At 39.1% G+C, this 12,586-nt stretch overlaps 1 protein-coding gene across 2 annotated transcripts in view; it reads left to right on the forward strand.

Moving 5' to 3' along the window:
* The window catches only part of NALCN (sodium leak channel, non-selective), a 1,159,715-nt gene that overhangs the window by 632,432 nt on the left and 514,697 nt on the right, over positions 1 to 12,586 (forward strand). For both annotated transcript variants that reach the window (XM_053707809.1, XM_053707808.1), the window contains one exon: positions 11,475 to 11,666. In XM_053707809.1, coding sequence (XP_053563784.1) covers positions 11,475 to 11,666 — 192 coding nt within the window. The remainder of the gene's footprint in view (positions 1 to 11,474; positions 11,667 to 12,586) is intronic.

The raw sequence follows: 12,586 nt of genomic DNA on the forward strand, positions 1-12,586 counted from the left end.
CTTGTGGGATATTCTCCTTCCTAACAGGAAGTGGCAAAGAGAGCACACAGCAGAGCTGTCCATATAGCTCCCCCTCTAGCTCCACCCCCCAGTCATTCTCTTTGCCGGCTCTAAGCAATAGGGTCTCTCTCGGAAGGGTAAAGTGAATGTGGTGTTAGATTTGTAGTTTTTGTTCTACAAGCAAAAGTTTGTTATTTTTAAATGGTACCGGTTTGTACTATTTACTCTCCAGCAGAAAAGGGGTGAAGATTTCTGCAGAGAGGAAGATGATTTTAGCATGTTGTAACTAAAATCCACTGCTGTTCCCACACAGGACTGAGGAGTACAAGAAAACTTCAGTTGGGGGGAACGGTTTGCAGATTAGGCTGCAATAAGGTATGTTCAGTCATTTATTTCTAGACAAGACTGTTATAATGCTAGAACAGGACTGCTAAGATCCCCATGAGGGAAGGGTAAGCTTTATTTAGAGACTAAGTATGGAATTACAAGCTTACATAACAGGGCTAATTTATGCTGGTTGACACTTTTTTATGGGTGGCTCTCCCTTTCGGGTTGCCCACTTATCCCAGAATTTTCACAAAGGTGCTAGGACCGGGGGGCATAGCAGTGGCGCCTTATCTAGACGACATCTTAATTCAGGCGTCAACTTTCCAAAGAGCCAAGTCTCACACGGAAATCGTAGTGGCCTTTCTGAGGTCTCACGGGTGGAAAGTGAACATCAAAAAGAATTCTCTCTCCCCCCTCACATGGGTTCCTTTCCTAGGAACACTAATAGACTCGGTAGAAATGAAAATATTTCTGACGGAGGTCAGAAAGTTGAAACTCCTAACTACTTGCCGAGCTCTTCATTCCATTACTCGGCCGTCTGTAGCTCAATGCATGGAGACAATCGGACTAATGGTAGCGGCAATGGACATAGTCCCTTTTGCATGGATACACCTCAGACCACTGCAACTATGCATGCTCAAACAGTGGAATGGGGATTATGCAGATTTGTCTCCTCAAATACAGTTGGACCAGGGGACCAGATATTCTCTTATCTGGTGGTTGTTTCAGGATCACCTGTCTCAGGGAATGTGTTTCCGCACACCAGAGTGGATCATCGTAACGACCGACGCCAGTCTGTTGGGCTGGGGTGCTGTCTGGGACTCCCTGAAAGCTCAGGGCTTATGGTCTCGGGAAGAAGCTCTTCTCACGATAAACATTCTGGAACTGAGGGCGATATTCAATGCTCTTCAGGCATGGCCTCAGCTAGCTGCGGCCAAATTCATCAGATTTCAGTCGGACAACATCACGACTGTAGCTTACATCAAACATCAAGGGGGAACAAGGAGTCCCCTAGCAACGATGGAAGTAACCAAAATAATCAGGTGGGCGGAGGATCACTCTTGCCACCTCTCAGCAATTCACATCCCAGGAGTAAACAACTGGGAAGCGGATTTTCTAAGTCGTCAGACTTTTCCTCCGGGGGAGTGGGAACTCCACCCGGATGTATTTGCCCAACTGACTCAGCTATGGGGCACTCCAGAATTGGATCTGATGGCATCCCGTCAGAATGCCAAACTTCCTCTTTACGGGTCCAGGTCCCGGGATCCCCAGGCGGTGTTGATAGATGCTCTAGCAGCGCCTTGGTCCTTCAATCTGGCCTATGTGTTTCCACCGTTTTCTCTCCTTCCTCGTCTGGTTGCCAGAATCAAGCAGGAGAGGGTGTTGGTGATTCTAATAGCACCTGCGTGGCCACGCAGGACTTGGTATGCAGACCTAGTGGACATGTCATCCGTTCCACCATGGACTCTGCCAATGAGGCAGGACCTTCTACTTCAAGGTCCTTTCAAACATCCAAATCTAATTTCTCTGCGTCTGACTGCTTGGAGATTGAACGCCTAATTCTATCTAAGCGTGGTTTCTCTGAGTCGGTTATCGATACCCTGATTCAGGCTAGAAAGCCTGTCACCAGGAAAATCTACCATAAGATTTGGCAAAAATATCTTTGTTGGTGCGAATCCAAGGGTTACTCATGGAGTAAGATTAGGATTCCTAGGATATTGTCCTTTCTCCAAGAAGGATTGGAGAAAGGATTATCAGCTAGTTCCTTAAAAGGACAGATATCTGCTTTGTCTATTCTTTTACACAAACGTCTGGCAGAGGTACCAGACGTTCAAGCGTTTAGTCAGGCTTTAGTCAGAATCAAGCCTGTTTATAGACCTGTGGCTCCGCCATGGTGTCTGAATTTAGTTCTTTCAGTTCTGCAAGGGGTTCCGTTTGAACCTTTACATTCCATAGATATTAAACTTTTATCTTGGAAAGTTTTGTTTTTGGTAGCTATCTCTTCTGCTCGAAGAGTTTCAGAGTTATCTGCTTTGCAGTGTGACTCACCTTACTCAGATAAGGTAGTTTTGCGTACCAAACCCGGTTTTCTTCCGGTTTTCTTCTTAAGGTTGTGTCTAATAAGAATATTAATCAGGAAATTGTTGTTCCTTCTCTGTGTCCTAATCCTTCTTCGAAGAAGGAACGTCTGTTACACAATCTTGATGTGGTTCGTGCTTTAAAGTTCTATTTACAAGCAACTAAGGATTTCAGACAAACAACTTCATTGTTTGTCATCTATTCTGGTAAGAGGAGAGGTCAGAAGGTGACTGCTACCACTCTTTCCTTTTGGCTGAAAAGCAATATCCGTCTGGCCTATGAGACTGCTGGCCAGCAGCCTCCTGAAACAATTACAGCCCATTCTACCAGAGCAGTGGCTTCCACATGGGCTTTTAAAAATGAGGCTTCTGTTGAACAGATTTGTAAGGCAGCGACTTGGTCTTCGCTGCATACTTTTTCCAAATTTTACAAATTCAATACTTTTGCTTCTTCGGAGGCTATTTTTGGGAGAAAGGTTTTACAAGCAGTGGTGCCTTCCGTTTAAGGTACCTGTCTTGTTCCCTCCCTTCATCCGTGTCCTAAAGCTTTGGTATTGGTAAACCACAAGTAAAGGATGAATCTGTGGACTGGATACACCTTACAAGAGAAAACAGAATTTATGCTTACCTGATAAATTACTTTCTCTTGTGGTGTATCCAGTCCACGGCCCGCCCTGGCTATTAAGTCAGGTAGATTTTTTTGTTTAAAATACAGTCACCACTGCACCCTATGGTTTCTCCTTTTTCTTCCTAACCTCCGGTCGAATGACTGGGGGGTGGAGCTAGAGGGGGAGCTATATGGACAGCTCTGCTGTGTGCTTTCTTTGCCACTTCCTGTTAGGAAGGAGAATATCCCACAAGTAAAGGATGAATCCGTGGACTGGATACACCACAAGAGAAAGTAATTTATCAGGTAAGCATAAATTCTGTTTTTCATGTCGGGTTAGTGTACATGAGAATATGCAATTGGGTTTGCGCTCAAACTTTTTTTTTTTTGGTTCATTGGGGAATAGGTTATTTTGTGCACAATATTGTAAGTTTTTTTTGTGCTCATTGGGTTAGCGTGTGAGCAAAAACAGTTTGCTTTTAACTCATAAGATGCAATACTTGAATACGAATTTCTTCTATTTAGTATCTATGTAATTAGGTAATTAGTAATAATATAGAAGATTGAAGTATTTAAATTAGCTTGATACTTCATAAACAACTAAACTGAGAAAAGTTGTAATTGTTGCTAATAGTACCTCTCAGATCTTGAACAGACAAACATATCTGTGCTAGCATACCAATTAGCATTTATCAGATAGGAAATACAGTATAACCCAAAGGATGGAGAAATACTGAAACAGTGAAGTAAAATGACCTGCTGGAATATGGCAACCAGGAATAAAACAGGTAAAGGATATAATGTCCAATTCTTGCTAGAAGATGGAAGATTATAAAATGTACTTTTGGGAAGCAGCAGCCTTAGGAGAGATGATTTGCAGTCTGCAGTTTAGAACAGGAACAGTCTGAGAGAAGACTTAAAGGTATTTGATTCCCTGTTTGCCAGGATAAGCAGAGACTGGCTTAGATTGCATCTTTCATGGCTGTTGGTAGCGCAGCAATTCAGTAGGAGATTCCGGAGCCTTCTGGATATGAGGCTTGCAGGAAGGATGAGAGAGAACGGCTCAGCCTGGAAGAGAGCGTGCAGGCTAACAGCGTAAGAGGTCTGTAGAGAAGGTAGGTGTAAAGCTGATCATAGGTAGAAGTGAAGATCCAATCTTAGAGCAGACACACTGAAAGGAACTCAGTAGATTCACAGGAGAACTTAGGAATCAAATTGGTAACTAAAAGTATTTAGACCTTCTTAACCACATAGGCATTGCTTTAATTCAAGCAATTAGTGAAGGGAAGGGGCGGTCATAAGTAGCAGTCAGTATTAAAGAGGGAGGAGCTGGAATTAAAGGGAAAGGCTGAGCATATAACATTACAGTATCTCCTCTTTAAGGGGGCCTCTGTAAAGCTCGCAGCTTAGGTTTCGATGGATGTCTCCCATGAAAAGCTCTGATTAGTTTAGGTTTATGAACATCATCAGAAGGTACCCAGGAGTCCTCTTCTGGTCCATAGCCACGCCAATTTCCTATGTCTGAATCTAGAATCAAGTATGGCCTGCACCTCGTATTCCAATTGATCCTGAAGTATGTCAGGAGGAGGTGGATTCGGCCCAAGGTCCGAAGTAACGCTTTTGTGGTAGGGTTTCAGGAGAGAGACATGAAAAGTGGAATGTATATTAAAAGAATAGCATTTCGATTGATCATTTGTTGGATATGGAATGGTCCCAAGTAATTGAGAAGCCAGTTTTTTGCTGGGAACCTTTATGCGTAGGTTTTTTGTAGATAGCCATACAAGGTCTCCAGCTTTATAATCCGGAGCTGGACTGTGTCTTCTGTCATAAAAAAGTTTCTGTTTGGTTTTTGCATCAGTTAGGTGATTCTTTAATAGAACCAATGCTTCTTTAATATTTTTAGAGAAATCGAAAGCGGCTAGCGAAGAACTTGAAGCTGGAAGGGTAGGTAAAGTATTAGGGTGATAACCATATGTAGCCAAAAATGGTGAGGTTTTATTGGAGGTGCTAGTTAAATTATTGTTGGCAAATTCAGCCAATGGAAGTAGTTTTAACCAGTCGTCTTGAAGATAGGAAGTGTAACCTCGTAAGTATTGCTCGAGTATTTAATTGATTCTTTCAGTGAGCCCATTGGTCTGGGGATAAGCACTTGATAGCCTGGACTAGATCTTGACGATGCGGCACAGTTGTTTCCAAAATCTGGAAGTGAATTGGGATCCCCTGTCACTGAGGATTGTAGTCGGTAAACCATGCAGTTTAACAATATAATCAACAAAAACTTCTACAGTTTTGATGGCGGAAGGTAGCTTCTTGAGTAGAATAAAGGGGGCTAATTTGGTAAAATGTTCAATGACCACCAATATGTTGTTGTGAGGAAGATCTACAATGAAGTCCATTGATATAAACTTCCATGGAGTATTAGTAATTGGTAGGGGTGAAAGGTATCCAAAAGGTTTTTTGTGGTTTGTTTTGTTACGAGCACATGTCTGGCAAGATTTAACATAATCTTGAACAGTTTCAGTGATCTTCGGCCACCAGAAATACCTTTTAAGGGATAGAGTCTTGGACATACCTGGATGACCTGAAAGTGGAGTATCATGGAAATGTCTAAGCAGTTGAATACGTAATAAAGAGGGTATGTACAACTGATCTTGATGTAGATAGAGACCAGAAGGTGCCTTTGTGAGGAGAGTATAAGGTATTTGAGTGTCAGATTTCAAAGCTTTTAAGATGACCTGTTGACGGGAAGTAGTTAAACTCACAAGTTTGTGTGGAGGTACTACGGTAGTAATAGTAGAATTGAACGAGGTTTGTTCATTGAGTCTGGAGAGTACATCGGCCTTGGTTTTCTTATCTCCCGGTCTGTAAGTGATTATGAAGTCGAACCTGTCTTGGAATAAAGACCATCTCACCTGTCAGGATGACAATGTTTTGTTACGTCTTAAATACTCTAAATTCTTATGGTCAGTGTAGATGATGAAAGGAAATGTTGTTCCTTCTAGGAGGTGTCGCCAAGTTTCTAAAGCAGATTTGATGGCTAGCAATTCCTTTTTACCAACAGAGTAGTTTGTTTCTGCAGCCGTTAAGATTCTGGAAAAATAGGCAATGGGATGTAGCGCTGAAGAGATAGAGTTCCGCTGAGAGAGTATAGCTCCTATTCCGATATTCGAGGCATCTACTTCGAGAATATATTGTTTCTCAGAATCTGATAAATGTAGTATGGGTGCTGAAGTAAAGGTAGCCTTTAGGTGATTAAAAGTTGAATTAGCTTCTAAGGACCAAATGAATTGATGGTTTTCAGTTAATTGAGTGAGTGGTTTAACAATTGTAGAATAGCTAGGAACAAACTTCCTGTAGAAGTTTGCAAACCCCAAAAAGCGCTGAAGAGCCTTTTTTGTAGAAGGTTGTGGCCACTCAGTAATAGCGGAAACATTATCTGTGTCCATTTGGATTCCCTGCAAGGAGATGACATAACCCATAAATTTGATAGTAGATTGGTGGAAAAGATATTTCTCTAGTTTGGCAAATAGGCGATGTTCTTGTAGATGAGCTAGAACCCTCCGAACATGGGTGATATGATCCTGGATGTTTCTTGAATAAATGAGGATGTCATCGAGATATATGACTACCCAAATGTCAATCAAATCCTTGAAGATCTCGTTAATAAAGTGTTGAAACGTAGCAGGGGCATTGCAGAGCCCGAATGGCATCACATTATACTGAAATAGGCCATAGCGAGTTCTAAAAGCAGTTTTCAATTTGTCCCCTTCCTTTATCCTAATTAAATTATAGGCCCCTTTTAAATCGAGTTTAGTAAAGATGGTGGCATTTGTGAGATGTTCCAGAAGTTCCAGTATGAGAGGTAGAGGGTATCGATTTTTAACTGTTATAGTATTTAGGGCTCTGTAATCTATAATGGGTCGAAGTGTTCCATCCTTATTTTTCATGAAAAAGATACCTGATGCGGCTGGAGAGGTGGAAGGAGATATAAAACATTTTCTTAGGTTATCATCTAAGTACTCTTGTAGGTGCAGTAATTCTTGCTGAGATAAAGGGTAAATCCTGCCAATGGGTATCTTAGCTCCAGGTAAGGTGTCAATAGGGCAATCATATGATCAATGTGGAGGTAGTGATTCTGCTTCCTTAAAATCAAATACATCTTTAAATTTAGAATATTCTAGAGTAGAATAGATGTACAAATATGACAAATAGATAAATGAGGGATAAAAGAGGATTGACAATAAGGTGACTGGAAATTTATGTTATTTTGTATCCAATCTATGTTAGTATTATGTTTCTTTGACTAGGGGTGCCCTAGAATTTTGGGGTGAATGGATGAGTGAATGATGTCAAAGGTGATATATTCGGTGTGACCAGAAGGAGTAGTAATAAGAATTGGTACTGTGTGGTGTGTGATGGGGGCTTTTAAATAAGTAGAACCATCAATAACTCTGATATGGACAGGAATATGCTTCAACACACAGGGTATTTTATTCTTTTTCACCAAAGACAAATCAATAAACGTCCCGTAAGTTCCAGTGTCAATTATTCCCTCAGTTTGGATGACCTGATGATCCCACTGTAGAGACAAAGGAAGTGAGCATGTGAAGCAATGTTGATTTTATTTAGAAGTTGTATAGTGTATGTGTATAAAATGTCAGGATATGGATAATATTCTTCTTTGTACTCAACCAAATGTGTCTTTGATGTTAATATTTTGATTTGCATTTTCTCTCTTGTTTATATACAAACTATATTTAGTTATGTATGGTTGAGAGTATGTTTTCTTTTTTTTTTTTCCTGACAATAAAAATAAAATAAAAAAATAGAAGTTGTATAGTGGAGATCTTCCCTTCTTTTGGCATAGCAAACTGGGGCAGGTAGAAACATTATGTTCACTGCTAACACAATAGAGACATAAATTAGCCAATTTTCTTTGTATCTTCTCCTCTTGTGAGAGTGGACCTTTTACCGCACCGATGTCCATTGGAGCAGGAGGTTGGGAGAGCTTTTCAGGAAGGTGTACTGTATTCCCTCTTAGATAGAACTGAGAGTGAGATTTCTCAGACTTTCTTTCCCTATAACGTCTATCCAAAGTAATGCATGTTTTAATCAGAGCGTCAAGGGTTTCAGGTAAATCAATACAAGCTAGTTTGTCTTTAAGATGTTCAGCCAAACCCAGCCGGAATTGATTCCTTAAACTCAGTTGGTTCCACTCTTAGTCCTTACTCCACATCTGGAAGTGTGCCACATATTCTTCCATTAGTTTTTTCCCTTGCTTAAGAGATCTAAGATTATTTTCAGCAGTCAATTGCTTGTTAGTATCATCATATAACGTGGCCATGGCAGAAAAGAAGTCATCTAAGGAATTAAGAATATGGTCGTCTTTTTCAATGAATTGATTAGCCCATGCTCTTGCTTCGCCCTTCATATATGAAATAACAGTACAGACCTTTATTTTATCGATACTATATGTTCTGGGCTTCAATGAGAAAAAGACAGGCATTTCTGAAGTGTCTGAATTTAGACCTATTTCCAGAAAATGTCATGGGGGATTGAGAGTAGGTTCTGGAGTGTCAGATATTTTAGGAGTAAAAATATCTTTGATAAGTCCTTTAAGAGCCAAAACTTCAGCATGAACCTCAGTTAACCCACAAGCCAAGTAATCCACTTTCTGATTAAGAGATGTGATGTGCATGCCCATTCCTTTGGGATCCTTTTTGCTCTGAGGAAAAGTAATTTATATATATATATATATATATATATATATATATATATATATATATATATATATATATATATATATATATATATATAGTGCTTGAATTAAACTGCAATCCTTGAATACAGATTTCCTCTATTCAGTATCTATGTCATTAGGTTATTGTAAGTTCAGCTTTTTGTGCTCATTAGGTTAGCACATGAGCAAAAACAGTTTACTTTTAACTTCTAATATGCAATACTTGAATACGGATTTCCTCTATTCAGTATCTATGTGATTAGGTAAAGTAATAATATAGAAAATTGAAGTATTTAAATTAGGTTGATACTTCATAAACAACTAAACTGAGAAAAGTTGTAATTGTTGCTAATAGTACCTCTCAGATCTTGAACAGACAAACATATCTGTGCTAGCATACCATTTAGCATTTATCAGATGGGAAATACAGTATAACCCAAAGGATGAAGAAATACTGAAACAGTGAAGTCAAATGACCTGCTGGAATATGGCAACCAGGAATAAAACAGGTAAAGGATATAATGTCCAATTCTTGCTAGAAGATGGAAGATTATAAAATATACCTTTGGGAAGTGGCAGCCTTAGGAGAGCTCATTTGCAGTCTGCAGTTTAGAACAGGAACAGTGTGAGAGAATTTGATTCCCTGTTTGCCAGGATAAGCAGAGACTGGCTTAGATTGCATCTTTCACGGCTGTTGGTAGCGCAGCAATTCAGTAGGAGATTCCGGAGCCTTCCGGATATGATGCTTGCAGGAGGGATGAGAGAGAATGGCTCAGCCTGGAAGAGAGCGTGCAGGCTAACAGCGTAAGCGGTCTGTAGAGAAGGTAGGTGTAAAGCTGATCATAGGTAGAAGTGAAGATCCAATCTTAGAGCAGGCACACAGAAAGGAAAGTAGATTCTCAGGACAACGTAGGAATCGAATTGGTAACTAAAAGTATAGCGACCGTGTTCACCACATAGACATTGCTTTAATTCAAGCAATTAGTGAAAGGAAGAGGCTGTCATAAGTAACGGTCAGTATTAAAGAGGGAGGAGCTGGAATTAAAGGGAAAGGCTGAGCGTATAACATTACATAATACGAACAAAAGCTTACTTCTAGTGCAGTTAATGCTTGAGCGGGAAAGTTAAATAACGCTCCACTTTTTATCTGGCCCATAATGTATTGCTGCTTTTAAAAATGATTTATTTTATATGTCTGAATTGATCTACTTGCTCTTCTGTGGCTTGTGGAGACTTGTGCCTGTCCTATGGGAGCTGTCCCTAACTTCATAAAAAATGGATACTTAGATATAAATTGTACACACAATTCCTGCATAGGTTCATTTACATTTAAACAACTGTTACTAAACTGTTTTTCCTTGCAAATATGTATTTCATATGCATGTCTAGACATTTTGCTAACAATTTCCTTTTATACCAAGTCTTTTTAACAACAAGATTGTGATATACCCTTGAATAAAGTGATTTGTTTTATTGAAACAGATAAATTATATTATTATAGGTAAAAAAAAAATACTGTAGGTGCAAAAATATTAAGGGATAGTCTAGTCAAAATTAAACCTTTATGATTCAGATAAAGCAGGCAATTTTAAACAACTTTCTCATTTACTCCTATTATCAATTTTCTTCATAGGAGCCGGCCCATTTTTGGTTCTACACATGAGTAACACTTTATGATTGGTGTCTAAATGTAGAAACCAATCAGCATGCGCTACCCAGGTGCTGAAGCAAAAATGTGACGGCTTCTAAGCTTACATGCAAATAAAGATACCAAGGAAATTTGATAATAGGAGTAAATTAGAAAGTTGATTAAAAATGCATGCTCTATCTAAATCATGAAGGCTTCATTTTGACTAGACTATTCATTTATGCCTAGTTTCCATTGCTGTTCTAAACTGTGTAAACTGGTGGCAACCACAAGTATCTCCATTAAAGGTACAGTCTAGTCAAAATGAAACGTTCATGATTTCGATAGGGCATACAATTTTAAACAACTTCACAATTTACTTTTATGATCAAATTTGCTTTGCTTTCTTGGTATTCTTTGTGGAAAGCCAAACCTAGATAGGCTCATATGCTAATTTCTAAGCCGTGGAACTGCCTCATATCTCAGTGTATTTTGAGTTTTTGACAGTTGGACACTGCTAGATCATGTGTGTCGTATAGATAACACTGTGCTCATTCCAGTGGAGTTATTTAAGAGTCAGCACTGATTGGCTAAAATGCAAGTCTGTCAATAGAAGTGAGATAAGGGGACAGTCTGCAGAGGCTTAGAAACAAGGTAATCACATAGGTAAAAAGTGTATTAATATAACAAGTGTTGGTTATGCAAAACCAGGGAATGGGTAATAAAGGGATTATCTATCTTTTTGATCAATAAAAATTATGGAGTAGCCTGTCCCTTTAAGGTCTTGGCAGAAGCTTTATATTACTACCAGTTTTAATAGCAACGGAAATTAGGCCTTAGTGTCTGCATTATTAGATAAAATGAACGATTTTCATAAAAATGTTGGTAATACAATGAATTAACAGTATCCCAGTGTTAAACAAAATAATTGAAACAAATAATGCAATGAGCTATTGACATGTTCCAATAAAATAAATAGTATTGTCTTTACAGTGAAAAGCGTGTTATCACCAATATCTATACAAGTATAACAAATATACAAAACTTCTGTTTACCTATATTTACATATAACACAAAAATATTCTCTTTTTAAAGGTTCTACGGGTAGTTCGACTGATCAAAATATCACCTGCCCTTGAAGATTTTGTGTATAAAATATTTGGACCTGGTAAAAAGCTAGGAAGCCTTGTCGTGTTCACTGCCAGTCTTTTAATTGTGATGTCTGCAATCAGTTTACAAATGTTTTGCTTTGTGGAAGAATTGGATCGATTTACAACATTCCCACGGGTATGTATAAAATGATCTGCTTAATAAAGAGATAGTACTGGATACCCTAATCATCATCATAATACTAAAATCATTGTTAACCAAATGGCTTGGAAAAAGATGAAACCAATACAGCAAACCTCTATCTTTTATGATGCGGTTCTTTTGAAACAATTTTTAGAGCCAAAAAATACTGCTTTTGATAATATAAACTGGCTGAAAAAGGTTTTTGTTTGTTTTTTTTAACTAATTTTGATCCCCTAATTTGACAAATGAGAATTAAGATATGAAATTAAATATGAATATATGTAATGCATACATATTTTAAGTTGATATACACAAACACCTAAAGGGCTAGAAATTTCCACTAGTCCTGGACATGTAGGGGGAGATTTATCTAGCAGCCGATGCTGCTTGCTCCTCCCAATGTTTCGGACTCACTGGAAACATAAGTTAAGACCACTGCTCCTTAACGCATCCTCCACCTCTGAGGTGGCGGACTGCAATCATCCCGATCAGATATGACACTCCCTGCTAGCGGCCAATTGGCCGTGAATGTGCAAGGGGCGGCATTGTCTGCAATATTAAATGCTGACAGCGTATGCTGTTGGCATTTAGCGATGTCGGGCGGACATGATTCGCTACATCATGTCCGCCCGACATGGTACTCACATTTAGTAATAGCACTCTATTGTGTTAATAGGAGCGTGATGATAACTCTCAGCCTATCAGCTGGTTGACTCACGGTATCTCAGATGCCTGATGAGTCTATCGCCGAGAAACGCGTTGCAAAGTACAGGGACATATTTATGTACTCCTGTCACCACATCCTTAGTGTTACATTGTTTTTATTATAATTTTTTTTTAACAAATAAATGTTTTTATACTGAACACTACTGGTGCTGAGTATTTGGAAGATTGCTGCTGTTTGTACGGTTGGA

The sequence above is a fragment of the Bombina bombina genome, chromosome 3, assembly GCF_027579735.1.
Source record: "Bombina bombina isolate aBomBom1 chromosome 3, aBomBom1.pri, whole genome shotgun sequence".
Taxonomy (NCBI): domain Eukaryota; kingdom Metazoa; phylum Chordata; class Amphibia; order Anura; family Bombinatoridae; genus Bombina; species Bombina bombina.